Here is a 17,697-nt window from a genome sequence, read left to right on the forward strand (position 1 = left end):
TTTTAAAATAAAAACGTTACTGTAATCTACATTGCAGCGCCTATCTGCTGCAATAGCAGATAGGGGTTGCAAAATCTGGTGACAGAGCATCTTTAAGCTCCTTCCGTCTCTTCAGAGGTGTGTTTAGGCCAGCAACGTTCCATGATAGAAATTTAAATGTGGTGATGTGTGATAAGTGTCAGGTGTCAATGTATGTGAGGTACTCATCCTGAGTCTAGCAGGAAGTTCTGGATCAGTAGAGATGTAAACCAGTCGCCACTCCACGTAGTCCCAGCGAGCTGCATGTGTAGCCTAAATAGAGAGGTGTCAGCAATTTCTGGAGTAGTGCACCCAGGGGTCTGAAAGAGGAGAGAATACATCAAAGACAAGCAGTAAAAGCAATAAAGGCAAAACAGGTGAACAATTAGATGAACAACAGTAACAGCAATCCAGGCTAAGAACAGCGAGGTTACTGTCAATAAAACAAACTGAACGTTGTCTGCATCAGTTTGCAACTGTGGGCGAAACTTGCACATGTCCAATGAAATTCGACTCACCCGGGCTTGCTGTGGACGATTGTCGCCGGCCCACGGCTTCCCAAGATGGCGGCGGGAGGTCCAGTCACCGCTCCTTCCACAACATTACACCACCTGTGACTCTGGGGCTGAGATATAAGGGACACCCCCTCTAACACAGAGATATTCCGCCAGCAGCTCTCGGGGTCCGGATGTTTCCGATATTGCGGAGATTGAAGCGGCCGTTAGGAGCCGCAGGTAAAAGCGGCAATGCTCGATGCCCCACTCCCGGAAGTCAGCGTATTCAGGCTTCGTGCCTAGGGCAGCGTGAGCTGTAAAAATGGCCCTGACCCTGCCCACAAACACTGAGCTATTCAGTCTGTCTGCAAGCAGTAGGAAAAGCAGATACAAGGGAAGAATAGTATGTTAAACACTAGAGGAAAATCCCTCAAACTGACAATCTTGAAAAAAACATTTAAAACATGGGTGGGAGCTGTGTCCCCCCAATGAATTGCACAAGAAAAAGATTTTACGTTGAGTACTCACAAAATTCTGTTCTCTTGTTCACTACATTGGGGGACACAGACCGTGGTCGGTCCCCAGGGATGGGAACACACACGAACACACACACACACACACACACACACACACACACACACACAGGACATGGTCAGCTATTTCACAGATGCCTGCAAGACCTTGTGACCTAGGGAAGCGTCTGCAGAAGCAAAGGTGTGCACCTGGTAGAACTTGATAAAGGTTTCCAGGGAAGACCATGTGGCCGCCTTGCACAATTAGGGGCAGAGGCCTGATGGCGCACAGCCCAGGAAGCCTCAACCTCTCTGGTAGAGTGGGCCATGGCCCGGAATGGGAGAACCTTTCCCCAAACTCGATAAGCCTCGCAAATTATCACTCGAATCCACCGAACAATGGAGGCCGCCGAACCCTTCCTGGGACCCTCCAGGAGGATGAACGGTGAATCTGACCACCGGAAGGAAGCTGTGATAGAAAGGTCAGTCCACAGGGCGCGGACGACATCCTGATAGTGGAGGGAATGCTCCCTCGGATGACGGGAAGAAGGACAAAAAGATAGCAAGACAATATCCTCATTGATGTGGAAGGCCAAAACAACTTTAGGTAAAAAAGAGGGCACCGTTGGGCACGCTTGGAGCACCGCTTGGTCTAGGTGAAGAGTCAGAAACGGAGAGCGACAAGAGAGAGACACCAACTCTGACACCCTCTGGATAGAGGTCACCTAACAACCAGAGAAACCACCTTCCAGGACAGAAAACGAAGAGAGATCTCTCGCAAGGCTTCAAAAGGAGTAGATTGTAAGACATCCAAGACCAAATTCAGATCCCAAGAAGGGACCAGAGAACGATAAAGGGGGACCGCATGAACCGCCCCCTGCAAAAAAGTCTTAACACCAAATTTAGACGCCAAGGGGCGACCGAACAAGATTGAAAGAGGGGACACCTGCCCCTTCAGGGAGCTGAGTGCCACACCGTAATCAAGACCTCTTTGCAAAAAGGAGAGAATTCTGCACATGGAAAAATGCAAGGGGGGAAGCCTGCGATCCTCACACCAAGGAAGGTAGGCCTTCCATGTATGATAGTAAATTTGGGCTGAAGAAGGCTTCCTAGCCTTAAGCATAGTGAAGAAAACCCTCTCCAAAAAACCACGAGCCCTCAGAACAGCGGCCTCAACAGCCATTTAAGTGCCGTTAAACGTAGTGGCCTTAAATTCTGGTGGAAGAGAGGTCCCTGAGAGAGGTCGGGACAGAGAGGTAAGGGCACGGGACGTCCGCCAACAGGAACAAGAGGTCTGTGTACCAATACCTGTGGAGCCAATACGGGGCTACCAGAATGTCCGAAATCCCTTATGACTTGAGCCACCGGAGGAACTGCGGCAGGAGAGGCAGAGGAGTGAAGATGTACAGGAGACTGAAGACGGACCATGGCGCCTCGAGAGCATCCACGGCTCGAGAAAGGAAGTAGGGGACCTGTCAATTGAACCTGAAGGCCATCAGGTCCATGTCTAGAAGTCCCGACCTGAGGCATATTTGGTCTAAGACATTTTGGTGAAGAGACCTCCCTGGTATCCACTGAGAGAGTCCGCAACCCAATTCTCGACCCCTGGAATGTGAACCGCTGTGAGAGTCGGAACGTGAGCTTCCAACAGATTCATCAGAAGTGAGGCTTCCTGTGGAGACCATAGCCCCTGAGCCGTGAGGTACCAAAATGTGCCCCCCATGTCCTGGGACTGGCATCCGTGGAGAGGATTAGCCACGGCAGTGGGAGGAAGGAGCCCCCCCCCCCGGGAGGTAATCCACCACTGAAGCGAGCGACGGACTGAGAAGGGAAGGACGAACTTGTATAATCAATCGATTTTAAGGATTGTTCCCACCAGGAGACGATCGCTCGCTGCAAAGGGCACATGTGGAACTGTGAAAAGGGAATGGTCTCGATTGAGGCCTCCATTTTCCCCGAAAACCTGCTGGCAGAGACGGAGTGATGTCGCCACAGCTGTCTGTAATGAACAGATCCCATCCTGAAGAATCAAATGACACTCTGGAAGAAGGAAAACCTTCATTGAGCAAGTATCGAAAGCGACCCCCAAGAACATCTGTTGGGACCGAGACAGGCAAGACTTGGATCAATTGATCCAACCAAAACGACTCAGAGAGTGTCCAGAGTAATCGGGACAGCCATCTCGTTGTCCAGGTATGGGGTGACCGACACCCTCCTGGTGTGAAGGAGTGCCATTACAACAGAGAGAACCTTCGTAAAGAGTGTCGGAGCCGTGGCAAGGCCGAATGGAAGGGCCACAAACTGGTAATGTCGGGACTGTATAGGAAAGCGCAGAAAGCACTGGTGCGTAAGGCAGATAAGGCCGTGCACATACGCGTACTTGATGTCCATGGTAGAAAGAAATTCCCCCTGGTCCATGGATGCAACAACAGTCTGAAGAGATTCCATCCGAAAATGACGTACCCGAACATGCGCATTGAGGCGCTTGAGGTCCAGGATGGGCCCGAACGGAACCGTCCTTTTTGGGGACAACAAAAAGACTGGAATATAAAATCTCGGGACCATTGGCTCAGGGGCACCGGAACCATGACCTCTTTAAGACGCAAAGAGTTGATTACTTGATAAAAGGCAGTCGTCTTGGTGGGTGACTGCGAACTGAAAGAAACGCTCTGGAGGGAGGCTGACAATTTCGATTTTGTATCTGGAGGATACCACCTCCTGAACCCAGGCGTCCGAAATGTGAGAGAGCCAGACGTCCTAGAAGCGCAGAAGTCTGCCCCCAACCCAAGGTGAATCGAGTGGGGGTACACCTTCAGGCAGAAGTGACCTTGCCGGCTTCAGTCTCCGCCATCGGAGTTTGAGGTCGCCAGGAGGAGCGAGCCTTGAAAGAAGGTATGGCCTTCTGATCCTGCTGAGACTGTGGCCTGGATGATGTGTGGTTGGAGAACCCATAATAGGGCAGAAAACGCGGATCTTCTTTTTTGGCTGTAGTGCGCCTAGGCCTATTTTGAGGATGATGGGTGCTCTACCCACAAGTGGCTTCTGAGATTATCTAGGTCCAAAGAGACGAGAACCTGCAAAGGGGAGAGCAGTTAGGGAGCGCTTGGAGGCTGAATCAGCAGACCAAGCCTTGAGCCAGGTAGTCCTGCGAATAGTGACAGAAGAAGCAGAGGCCCGCGGGCAGCGTCAAGGGCAGCTTCACAGATATACTTGGATGCATTGGAGATAAGGTGAGACAAATCAACTATTTCCTCCTCCGGAGGACCTGAGAGCATGCCATGACGGTGTTTGTGTGCCCATTCAGTAGAGTAAAATCATCGGAACGCTGCAACTGCAGACTCCTGGCCTCCTGCCAGCGTCTCCTTCCTAAGAGATGCCAGCTCACGCGGCCGTCCTGCCCTGGACTGTGTGCTAAGGTGCGCACGCTCGTCCCCGGCCCTACAGGGCCAGCGCGCGCGCATATTAAGGGTTCCCTAACCAATTCCCCGATCACCCTGGACTATAAAAAGGGCTCCGCCCTTTCACTCCTTGCCTGAGCGTTGTTGTCTACCCATATTCGTATTGCAAACGGTACCTTAGCTGTATCCTGCTCCCAGTGTTCCCGTATCCTGCTTCCTGTATCCTGTTGCTGCGTTGTTTCCTGTACATAAGCCTTTAGTTGGAGTCGTGTGTATTATCTGCAAGGTCTGATGTCATCTGCCATGTCTGGTACCATCGGCCACGTCTGCTATCATCTGTCACTTCGAGCTCCATCCGAGCCAAAGCCTCTGCTACTGTCTGGACTTTGCATAGACTTTATATAGACTGTTATTTTGCCAGCTGCCACTCCGCTACGGCAGAGCAGCCTAGTGGTTGCACATACCCCTAGATAGTGACAGTACGCTTAGGCCATGGAATCCGCTGGCCAACCTAAGACGGCGTTGCAGGTGATGCAAACGGATATGCATGACCTGCGTGCACACCAGAATCAGCTCCTACTGGCTGTAAATTCTATCATCACCTGTCTGGATCATCCTCTTGCCCCTCCTGTGGATTCTGCTGATGTTCCACTGCCTGTTACCCCTCCTGCCTGTTATGGATCCACAGTTTCGCTACCTCTACCGCCTCGCTATAATGAAGATCTTAGAGCCTGTAGAAGCCTCATTAACCAATGTAGCATCCATTTTAGACCGCATGTTCATCTCTTCCCCTCTGATGAGGCCAAGGTAGCATTCATCATTTCTCTTCTCACTGCAAGGCCCTGGCTAGGGCGAACCCCATCTTGGAACGAGGGGCCCGGAATTCTCGGATCTAGCATTATTTTTAGAGACTTTTCGTACAGTGTTTGAAGAGCTGGGTCGAACATCCTCTGCAGCTGCCACTCTGCTAACCCTCAAGCAAGGGGAGTCGACGGTAGGAGAGTATGCCATCTCCTTCCATACACTGGTGGCGGAGCGGATGTGGAACAATGAGGCCTTGGTGGCAACCTTTTGGCAAGGACTTTCCACGCACATCAAAGACTAGCTAGCAGCTTGCGATCATCCTTTCACCCTGGATGCTCCTATCCTGTTGGCAACCCGGGTCGACATGAGTATCCAGGAACGCGCTCAGGAGGTTCGGTGGGAGAGGCGTTTCTACAGACTGGTCTCTCATTCCAGAGACCCCTATTGCCTTCCCTCGTCATTCCACCAGGAGAACCTATGCAGATGGACAAAGTCAAATTTCCGAGCAGGAGAAACAGCGCAAACGCTCTTCAGGTTTGTGTCTGTGTTGTGGCCTCAAAGGCCATTTTGTGCATCAATGTCCACAAAAGCCGGAAAACTCCAGCACCTAGGGTTGGTTGGAGAAACAACCCCAGGTGGAACGACGCCAAATACCAAATCCTCTCCCAAATTATCTATTCCTGCAACAATCGTCTCTGGAGCTAGATCACACTCCTCCTCCACCCATCTTGATTCCGCAGCAGCTGCAATTTTTATCCAGCAGGATCTAGTGGATCGCCTGCATCTATCCACGGTTCCTCTGGAGAGTCCTTTGGCCGTTTCCTCTGTGAATGGACTACCATTGCCCGATCCTATTGTGTCCATCACTGAACCGCTGACACTACAAGTCGCAGTTTGTCACCTTGGCGGTAAGGCAGCTGGCCAACAGGGAGCAGGTGAATGTTTATAGTTCTATAGGTAGCTGTGGCAGCTCAGACAGCAGCAGGGCAGGCTCGGCTGGGACTAGATAGTAGGCGGATGTCAGGCGAGGTGAAGCAGGTCAGACGTGGATGTAGCGCAGCACGACTTTGGCACAGGTCAGTGCTAGACCAGGAATGTATGGATTGCTAGGAACAGGAACCAGGTACAGGGACTGGAACAGGAAACACACTAGGAGGCCATCACAGAGAAACAATAGGGAACACAACAATGCTCAGGCATAGAACTAGGGGGCTGGACCCTCTTATAGTCCAGGGTACTCACAAGTCAAGGTCCGGTGCGTGCGCTGCCCCTTTAAGAGCGGGCACGAGCGTGCGTGTGCACCCTACGGGATACGGCTGAGGTGCTTGGATGCGAGCGCTCCTGAGGAGGAGGCTGGGGCCAGCGCTTGCCGACTCGTGGCTGCGGCTGTCAGGGGGAGGTTGGAGCTGACAGCCCGCAGCCACGGACATTACACAGTTCTTCATTTGGAACAGATTGCCTTTCTCGTCTTGTCTAAAAATATCAACCCTATTCTGCTGGGCCTGCCTTGGCTTCGTTTACATGCTCCGGATCTCGACTGGAGTTCCGTAGTAGTTCTCCAATGGAGGTCCAAGTGCCTTCACCGCTGCCTGCCACAGGTTCGTTCTGTTCTGCCTCCACTGCCTTAGTCTCCCTCTAATCTACCCTCACATCATGCCAGTTTTGCAGGCGTCTTCAGCAATTGCTTTCTAACATCTCACCACCCTGTGGATGAGTCTATCCTTTCTCCCTGCCAGAGACCCTACCCATGTCTGCTTACGTTAAGGAGAACCTTGAGAGTGGGTCCATCCGGAAGTCTTCCTCCCCGGCCAAAGCCGGATTCTTCTTTGTGAAGAAGAAAGATGGATCTCTTCGTCCATGCATTGACTACCGAGGTTTGAACCAAATCCTGGTCAAAAACAAATACCCCTTGTATCTCATCTCAGAACCCTTTGACAGAAATTGTGGGGCCAAGGTGTTCACAAAGCTGGATCTACGCGGGGCTTATAACTTGACCCGTATCCGCAAAAGTGATGAGTGGAGAACCACATTCAACACACGAGACTGTCACTACGAATATCTCGTGATGACCTTTGGACTGTGTAATGCTCCAGCTGTGTACCAGGAGTTTGTAAATTACATCTTCCGAGATCTGCTGTATGTCTGTGTGGTGGTCTATCTGGACGACATCCTGATCTACTCACCGGATTTGACGACGCATCGGAAGTACGTTTGCCAAGTTCTGTTGCGGTTAAGGGGGCACCACCTATATGCTAAACTCGAAAAGTGTGTAATCGAGAGGAACACTCTGCCCTTCCTGGGCTACATCGTATCTGACTGTGGACTCAAGATGGATCCAGAAACGGGGAAGTCCGTTTTAGAGTGGCCAGTCATGCCCATGGCCGCGGGCCACCTGGCTCACTCACCTCCCGACGCCCGCAGCCATGGAACTGTGAGCGCTGGTCCCCATCTCCTCCTCAGGAGACGCCAGCGCTCACTTCCGCATCTCCCGGCTGGGTCCCATAAGGTGCGCGCGCTCGCGCCCGCTCTTAAAGGGCCAGCGCGCGCACCTGAAATTAAGTCAAAATTAGCCCATGAGCCCCTGGACTATAAGAGGGGCCCAGCCCATTCCTCCCTTGTCTGAGCCTTGTTGTCGTTACCCTAGTCTGTCTATGCAAATGGCCTCCTACGTGTTTTCCAGTTCCCAGTGTTTCCCGTTCCTGCTACCTGTATCCCGTGCTAACCTGGTCAGGTGCCGTGCCGAGCTGAAGTTGTTCTGTGCCGAGTACCACGCCTGTCCTGCTACACCACACCTGGCGCCCGCCTGCTGCCTAGTTCCAGCCGAGCCAGTCCTGCTACTGTCTGAGCTACTACAGGTACACTATACGAACTATAGACTGTGACCTGTGTCCTGTTGGCCAGCTGCCATACCGTCAAGGCGGTATGGCCCAGTGGGTCCACGTACCCAATGTGACATGGCCACATCCACAGAGCCTTCGGTCCATTCAACGATTTCTGGGATTCACAAACTTCTATTGGCAATTCATCCCGAACTTCTCATCTCTGACTGCTCCAATCTCTGCCCTCACCAAGAAGGGGGTGAATGCCAAGGTTTGACCTCCGGAGGCAGAGTCCGCATTTAACAACCTCAAGAGTGCTTTCACCTCAGCCTCAGTTCTCCATCACCCTGATGCATCTCGGAAGTTCTTTCTGGAGGTGGATGTGTCTTCCATTGGCGCTGGAACACTACTATGTCAAAGAACTCTAAAGGCAAGATGGTGGCCTGTGGCTGCTTTTCAAAATTATTCTCTCCTGCGGAGCACAACTATTCCATCGGAGATCAGGAGTTGCCGGCTGTCAAGTTGGCCTTAGAGGAGTGGAAACACTTGCTGGAAGGCGCTATTCACCCTATTATTATTTATACGGATCACAAGAACCTCGTGTACTTACAGTCAGCACAATGACTAAATCCTCGCCAAGCTAGATGGTCGCTGTTCTTCGCTCGATTTCAGTTCTTGCTTCACTTCCATCCTGCAGACAAGAATGCTAAGGCTGATGCCCTATCTCGATCTTTTGAAATGAATGACTAAATTTCCCAATATATCATAGATCCATATAGGATTATTGCCGCTTAACCCTCTGCAAATTAGAGACATTCCTCTCGGAAAGACTTTTGTTAGTCTTGCACACAGGAAGAAAATTCTCCACTGGGGACACAGCTCCAAACTGGCAGGGCACTCTGGTGTCCGAAAGACTCAGGACTTGATAGCTCATCATTACTGGTGGTCCACGCTGCCTATATGTTATGGAATCACCAGTTGAGCAATTCCCAGGGTGGAAGTTTATAGAATTGCTAGGTGAGCGACTCCCCAAAGCTGGAAGTCAGGAATGAGCATGCAAATAAATCCGCAGCCCCAAATCCGTCACAACTCTGATCAACAGAATCTAAGGCTATAGAGGTGTATAGTGTAGGTATATCCAGCACTCAGAATAAAAGTTATAGGGTTTATTAGGTCATGTTTAAAACAAAAAGGTTAAAACAAAAAATCCCGGGACCACGCTTACGCGTTTCAGACCAGTGAGGTCCTTAATCATAGCTTGATTAACGGCCTCACTGGTCTGAAACGTGTAAGCGTGGTCCCAGGATTTTTTGTTTTAACCTTTTTGTTTTAAACATGACCTAATAAACCCTATAACTTTTATTCTGAGTGCTGGGTATACCTACACTATACACCTCTAGTGCCTTGATTACCTGCTGTCGACAGAGGACCAGTTTGGGAATATCTACAAGCACCTGCAGTATTTGGATACATTTATACCAGCTTGCACCATTTAAACGCATTGGAAACGCATTGGAAACGCAGTGGAAACACAGTGGAAATGTGGTGAGCGAGCTTTTTGTAACACTTCCCCTTTTTTAGAATCTAAGGCTACTCTATTGTTTTTGCCAGAACCCACCGCAAGGCCGGTTGGACTTTGCAGCATAGAACCTAGGTTGTTTTAACAGAGTTCGGTGTTGGATAAGAGGTGCAATGCAGGCAATACCAGAGCAGATAACAAAACAGCCAGAGGGTAAACCGAAAATCCAAATCACAAAGCTAGTGGATAACAGGAATAGCAGAGGCCAGAACCAGTAGAAAGTCCAAATCAGTAAGCAAAGGGTAATCTAGAGACAAGCCGAGGTCCAGTTCCAAAAAGTGCAAATAGTCAAAAGGTACCGGGTAAGGTAAGTAGCTTGACCAAACACATGGAGACAAGGAAAATCACAAGCAAAGAAAAGAGAACCAACCGACATTTAAATACTCCACCCTTCAATCTCATAGTAAGAAAGACAGAGAAGTGGAATAGGCTCAACAACTAAAACCAGAACCGCCCAGAAGCTGGACTAGTAGTCATGGCAATCTTAAAGGGACGGACGTTTTATAACGTTCTACTTCCCCTTTCCCATCCCACTTCCCCTTTCCCATCCCTTGGTTGAACTTGATGGACATGTGTCTTTTTTCAACCGTACAAACTATGTAACACTAGGGGGTGTAGTGAGCATTTTGACCTCCCAGGTGTTTCATAGATTTCATTACAATTGGGCAGTGAAAATGAAAAATTACATCACTTCCCAATAAGACGTAGCAGTAGTTCAAAATGTTTCATTTTCTCAACAAATAAAGGAGAAAAGGCACCCCAATATTTGTAAAGCAACTTCTCCAGAGTACGGAAATACCCCATATGTGGTAATAAACTACTGTATGAATACACATCAGGGCTCAGAAGGGAAGGAGCGCCATTTGGCTTTTGGAGAGCAGATTTTGCTGGATTGGTTTTTCTGCACCATGTCGCTTTTGCAAAGCCCCTTAGGAACCAGTGGAAACTACCCAAAAGTGACTCCATTTGGCAAACTTTACCCATTGAGGAATTTATCTAGGGGTGTAATGAGCATTTTGACCCCACAGGTGTCTTCATAGATTTTATTAGAAATGGGCAGTGAAAATGAATAATTACATCACTTCCCAATAAGACGTAGCAGTAGTTAAAACTTTTCTCAACAAATAAAGGAGAAAAAGCACCACAACATGTGTAAAGCAACTTCTTCAGAGTAGGAAAACACCCCATATGTGGTCATAAACTGCTGTTTGGATACACGGCAGGATACAAGGGAAGGAGCACCATTTGGCAGTTGGAGCGCAGATTTTGCAGGATTGATTCCTGGGCGCCATGTTGCATTTACAAAGCCCCTGAGGTACCAGTACAGTAAGAACCCCTGAAATGTGACTCCATTTGGTAAACTACACCCTTGAGGAATTAATCTAGGAGTGTAGTGAGCATTTTGACCACACAGGTTTTTGCTGAATTTTCTAGAATTGGGATGTGAAAATAAAAAAAAAATTACATTTTATTTGCGAAAAGATGTAGTTCTAGCCCAAAATTGTGCATTTTCACAAGGACTATAGGAGAAAAGCACCTCAACGTTCATAAAGCATTCTCTCCAGAGTAAGGCAATACCCCACACGTGGTCATAAACTGCTATTTGGACACACAGCAAGGCTCTAAAGGGAAGGAGCGCAATTTAGTATTTGGAGTGGAGATTTTACAAGATTCGTTTTTTGACACCATGTTGCATTGAGCTATAGTACCAGTACAGTGGAACCCCCGAAAAATTACCCCATATTGTAATCTAGATCCCTCAAGGAATTTATTTAGGGGTGTAGTGAGCATTTTGACCCCACAAGTGTTTTGCAAAAATGAGTACACAATAGATGTTGCAGATTGAAAATTGCCGTTTTCCACAGATATGCCATTTCAGTGCCCAATGTGTTGTGCCCAGCTTGTACCACCATAGACACACAGCCCATAAATTGTTAAGCAGGTTCTCCAGAATATAGTAATACCCCATTTGTGGTCATAAATTACTGTTTCGGCACACTGCCAGGCTCAGTTGGACCACCATTTGGCTTTTGAAGCGCAGATTTTGCTTGGTGTTTTACTGGTATTTCAGTTTATAATGTCGGGGCATATGTAAGCTGGGCGGAGTACATCAGGGTATATGTAATCTGTGCAGAGTACATCAGGGTATATGTAAACTGGGCGGAGTGCATCATGGTATATGTAAGCTGGGCGGAGTACATCAGGGTATATGTAAAATGGGCAGAGTACATCAGGGTATAGTAAACTGGGCAGAGTACATCAGGGTATATGTAATCTGTGCAGAGTACATCAGGGTATATGTAAACTGGGCGGAGTGCATCAGGGTATATGTAAGCTGGGCGGAGTACATCAGGGTATATGTAAAGTGGGCAGAGTACATCAGGGCATATGTAAACTGGGCGGAGTACATCAGGGTATATGTAATCTGTGCAGTGTACATCAGGGCATAATAGGATGATGTAATAAGGGGGTGAATGAATAATCCATGGATTGGTGTGGTACGCTTTGAACCAATCCTTTATGCACAGGCCGGGTTTATTGGGTATTATACAAAATATCTGCGCTCCAGTATTGCCTAATCTTTGACTTCTTCACTAGCCCTATAAGCAGCACAAGGCCCAAAAGTTTCCTCATCTCCGCTGCATCTACAGGGCCCACCAGTGGGTTCCAGCAAATGACGATGTGGGGTATTTAGTGACATTCTACTGGACCTAAAAAAAATAGTATGGGCAGTGATATAGCATCATTACATTTTGAAAGTCATAACATGTTATTTTTCCGTTGACGGAGCTGTGTGAGTGCTTGTTTTTTTGTGGAACGAGCTGTAGTTTTCATTGGTTTCATTTTGTGGTACATGCGATTTTTTTTTTTTTTTTTATATCACCGTTTATTTAATTTTTTGGTAAATGAGGAAACCAAAAAACAGCAATTCTAGCACGTTTTTTTTTTATTTTTTACAGTGTTCACCGTGCAGTATAAACAACATGTTAACTTTATTCTGCGTGTCGATACGATTACAAGCGACACCAAATTTATATTGCTTTTTTACGTTTCACTACTTTTCCACAATAAAAATACTCTTTTGTAAAAAAAAATCATGTTTAAGGGTATGCTCACACGGCCGTAAACGCCCGAAAAACAGCCGAAAAATCGGAAGCAGAACGCCTCCAAACATCTGCCCATTGATTTCAATGGGAAAAGGGCGTTCTGTTCCGACGGAGCGGTTTTCGCAGCGTTTTGTTACGCGTAAAAAAACGGCCGCGAAAAAGAAGTGCAGGACACTTCTTGGAACGTTTTCCAGAGACTCTAGTGAAAAAAGCTCCAAAAACGGCCGTAAAAAACGCGAAAATCGCAAGTGGCACAAAAAACGTCTGAAAATCAGGAGCGGTTTTCTCTTGAAAACCGCTCCGTATTTTGAGACGTTTTTGACTCTGCGTGTGAACATACCCTTATTGTCGCAATTTTCAGGCTTAACTTTTTTTTTCATTTATTATGTTTTTTATAAAAAAAAATGACGGTGTTCAACGTGCGGTAAAAATAATGTGATATTTTTTTTTTCATGCTTTCATTTTTTTTCTAATTATAAAGGAGTTGATCAGGGAAACAGGCCGATTATTGTTTGTATTTATTTATTTTTCTTTAACTTTTTCTTTTACACTGACCTGGGTACTTGAAGATCTGATCTTCTGAACCCTGGTACAATACACTGCACTACTTATGTAGTGCAGTGTATTGTAAGTGTATGTTCACACGCAGAGTCAAAAACTTCTCAAAATACGGAGCTGTTTTCAAGGGAAAACAGCCCCTGATTTTCAGACGTTTTTTGAGCAACTCACGTTATTCGCTGCGTTTTTTACGGCTGTTTTTGGAGCTGTTTTCAATGGAGTCTATGAGAAAACGGCTCCAAAAACGTCCCAAGAAGTGTCCTGCACTTCTTTTGACGAGCCGTCATTTTAGGCACCGTATTTTGACAGCGATGCGTAAAATGACAGCTCGTCTGCACAGAACATCGTAAGACCCATTGCAAGCAATGGGCAGATGTTTGCCGATGTATTGGAGCCGTCTTTTCAGGCGTAATTCGAGGCGTAAAACGCGTCCATTACCCCTGAAAATTGGTCGTGTGCATGTACCCTAAGGGTATGTTCACATGCACTATTTACGGATGTAATTCAGGCGAAAAACGTGAGTTGCTCAAAAAACGTCTGAAAATCAGGGGCTGTTTTCCCTTGAAAACAGCTCTGTATTTTCAGACGTTTTTGGTCACTACGTGTGCACATACCCTGAGAACACTTTTAGCATATGGTTTCTGTTGCCACTTTCTTTTTTCATGCACCATCATACAAAATCGAATGCAGGCTCTGTGCATCGCATCACAGATCCGTACAATGTGGATCAATATAACATAGATCCAAATTACAGCAGTGCATGAGGCTTTACATTTCTTTAACCCCTTCCCGCTCCTGGACGTACTATTAGGTCATGGTAGCTGTATCGTTCGCGCTCAATGACCTACTAGTACGTCTCGGGAGTAACGGCCGTTTCGGCTGTCCTCCCGACACATACAGGAGCTGTGACAGCTGCTGTCTCGTACAGCAGGTGTCGCAGCTCCTACACCAGGGACCGATCGCTGTCCCCCCGCTGATTAACCCCTTAAAAGCCACGTTCAATAGAGATCGCTGCTTTTTAGGGGTTAAGCTGCCATCGCCGGCCTGCTACACAATAGCGGCCGGCGATGGTGACAATGGCGTCCAGCTATGCCATCGACGGAAGCCTAGTGGGTCCTGACAAAGTCAGGACCCACTATGCTTGCTGTCAGTGAGTAGCTGACAGCTCTAATACACTGCACTACGCATGTAGTGCAGCATATTAGAATAGCGATCAGGGCCTCCTGCCCTCAAGTCCCCTAGTGGGACAAAGTAATAAAGTAAAAAAAAAAAGGATGTGTAAAAATAAGAAAATAAAAGTATTAAAAGTAAAAATCCCCCTTTTTACCTTATCAGTCCTTTATTATTAATAAAAATAGATAAACAAATAAACTATACATAATTGGTATGGCCGTGTGCGTAACGGCCTGAACTACAAAATTATTTTGTTATTTATCCCGCACGGTGAACACCGTAAAAGAAAATAATAATAAACCGTACCACAATCACAATTGTTTGGTCACTTCACCTCCCAAAAAATGGAATAAAAAGAGATCGAAAAGTCGCATGTACCGAAAAATGGTACTGATCGAAACTACAGTTCGTTACGCAAAAAATAAGTCCTCGCACGGCTTTATTGATGTAAAAATAAAAATGTTCTGGCTCTCAGAATAAGGTAACACAAAAAGTGAATGATTTTTTACAAAACGTATTTTATTGTGCAAACGCCATAAGACATAAAAAAAAAACTATAAACATATGGTATCGCCGTAATCGTATCGCCCCGCAGAATAAAGTGCCTGTCATTTATAGCGCACGGTGAACACTGTAAAAAAACAATAGTGCAATTGCTGTTTTTTAGTCACCACGCCACCTAAAAATAGTATAAAAACTGATCAAAAAGCCGCATGCACCCCAAGAAAACTACAATTAATTCCTCAAGGGGTCTAGTTTCCAAAATGGGGTCACTTTTGGGGGGTTTCCACTGTTTGGTATATTTTAAAGGGAGGCTTCAATTCCGCCAGTACCTGCCGGGTAAGAGGGCAAGGTATGGCGTGAAGATGTATAAGCTGTGCAAGAGTGCATCAGGGTATACCTACAAATTTAGGATATATGAAGGGAAGGACACCAGTATTCTGCCCCCAGAATGCCCCCCCTTACTGGGAGTTAATGCAAAAATTGTGTGGGATTTGGTGCACCCACTGCTGGACCAGGGTTACCACCTCTACCTGGATAATTTTTATACCAGCGTCCCACTCTTCAAGTGCTTCTCTTCCAGAAGTCCTGCGGCATGCGGCACTGCTAGAAGAAATCTGAGAGGCCTCCCTAAGACTCTGCTTGGGCAAACACTCAGAAGGGGTGAGATCAGGACACAATCTAGCAGCAACATATTGTGTGTCAAGTACGAGGACAAGAGAGATGCCACACCAGTACCCATGTACCTGTACGAGGTACCAGTACAGAGACCCCTAAACCGGACTGCATCTTGGACTACAATAGGTACATGTGAGGGGTGGCCTTGTCAGATCAAGCCCTGAAGCCCTACAGCACCATGCGGTGTGGTATAAGAAGCTGGCCGTGCACATCATACAGATGGCATTGTACAATGTGTACGTGCTACGTCGATGTGCAGGCCAGACGGGAACTTTCCTGGAATTTCAAGAGGTGGTTATCAATAAACAAATTTTTAGGGACCAAGAAGGGGGGGCAACCAGTACTTCTGTAAGCGGGGCCACACGCATTGTACCAGGGCAACACTTTCCAGGAGAAGTTCCCCAAACTGGCAAGAAAGGAAAAAGTCAAAAGACGTACAAAGTCTGCTATAAGAGGGGGATAAGGGAGGACACAATATATCAATGTGACACGTGTCCTGAAAAATGAAGGCTCCGTATGAAAGAGTGCTTCAAAATGTATCAGAAATCCCTTGATTTTTAATCTACGCCAGTTTTACTTACCCTGATGCACTCTGCACAGCTTATCCCCCTCGTCTTTCCCTTCTGAGCCCTGCTGTGTGCCCAGGCAGCTGATAACAGCCACATTGAGGGTATTGCCATACCTGTGAGAACCCACATTACAGTTTATGGGGTGTATGTCTCCGGTAAAAATGCTCACTACACCTCTAGATAAATGCCTAAAGGGGTGTAGTTTTTAAAACGGGGTCACTTCTTGGGGGCTTCAACTGTACTAGTAAGTCAGGGGCTTCTGCATACATGACTTCGCACCAGAAAATCCCCAGTAGGCCAAATGGTGGTCCTTTCCTTCTGAGCCCTCCCATGGGCCCAAACATCAGTTTATCACCACAAATTGGGCAACAAAATGGGGTATTTTATTTCTTGTGAAAATAAGACATTTTCAGCCAAAACTACATATTATTGGAAAAAAATAATTTTGTTTTGAATTCCCAGCCCAATTCAAATAAGTTATGTGAAAAAACTATGGGGTCAAAATGGTCACAACACCAATAAATGAATTAATGGATGAAACATGGAGGGTTAGTGTGTATGTCATGAGGCACGTGTATAGCCAGGTATCCCTCCATGTTTCACACACTTGCACCCCATTATACATTTATTTCTATTGAGGCACTTCTCATTACTGCCCCCTATACTACACTTATAGTATTACACTTGCACACACACTATTCATTTATTATTTCTTACTACACATCCCATACACCACACACACCACTCCCCTCAAGACTAGTGGGAGTGGCCATTATTATTTAAAGCACCTGCTCACTCTCCTTCATCAGCGTTTCTGACCTGGCTGTGTCCATTTGTAAGTATGGCCTTTTTCGGTGTTTTTTTTCTTTGAAACGTAATTTCAGCCATTCTTCATTGAATTCAATGAAGAACAGCTCAAATGTTCGGCCGTCAAAGATGCCTCACATAATGCGAGGAGCTTTTACGTCTGGAACGACGCAGCTGTTTTCTCCTGAAAACAGTCTGTAATTTCAGACGTAAAAGCCAGCTAGCGTGTGTACATACCCTTATAGTTGTTTGAAAGTTTTTCATCCTTCGTGAAGGGGAGAGGTTCAAAACTGGTGCAAAGAAAAGCGGAGCAACAATGGCAACCCATCAGTTCACGGCTTTTATTTTTCAGAGAGCCTCTTAAAAGGAAAATGTGATTGGTTGCCATGGAAAACTACTCCACTTTTCCTTCGTAACAGTTTACATCTCTACTTTACACAGATATTATGATGAATACTTTACATCTTAAACCAGATTCGAGGAAAAGCTTAGTTTGAGCATTCTGATCAGTGTCGGTCTTAGACATTGATCACACAGCTTGTTTTGCAAGCGGATTCTGAGAAAAAAAAAAAAAAAAGGCTCCTGACCTTTTTAGGTGCCAAATCTGCCCAAAAATTCCTAAAGAAAAGGCACCGTTTCGTGAGCTGGAAAGCACCAAAAACAACGCATTGATTTTAACC

At 46.9% G+C, this 17,697-nt stretch overlaps 1 protein-coding gene across 1 annotated transcript in view; it reads left to right on the forward strand.

Annotated features, from left to right (window-relative positions):
• Positions 1 to 17,697, forward strand: part of FGF22 (fibroblast growth factor 22) — a 35,818-nt gene that overhangs the window by 5,305 nt on the left and 12,816 nt on the right. Inside the window, 1 exon segment of the mRNA XM_075855216.1 lies at positions 5,696 to 5,760. Coding sequence (XP_075711331.1) covers positions 5,696 to 5,760 — 65 coding nt within the window.

This window comes from Rhinoderma darwinii, chromosome 1, assembly GCF_050947455.1.
Source record: "Rhinoderma darwinii isolate aRhiDar2 chromosome 1, aRhiDar2.hap1, whole genome shotgun sequence".
Taxonomy (NCBI): domain Eukaryota; kingdom Metazoa; phylum Chordata; class Amphibia; order Anura; family Rhinodermatidae; genus Rhinoderma; species Rhinoderma darwinii.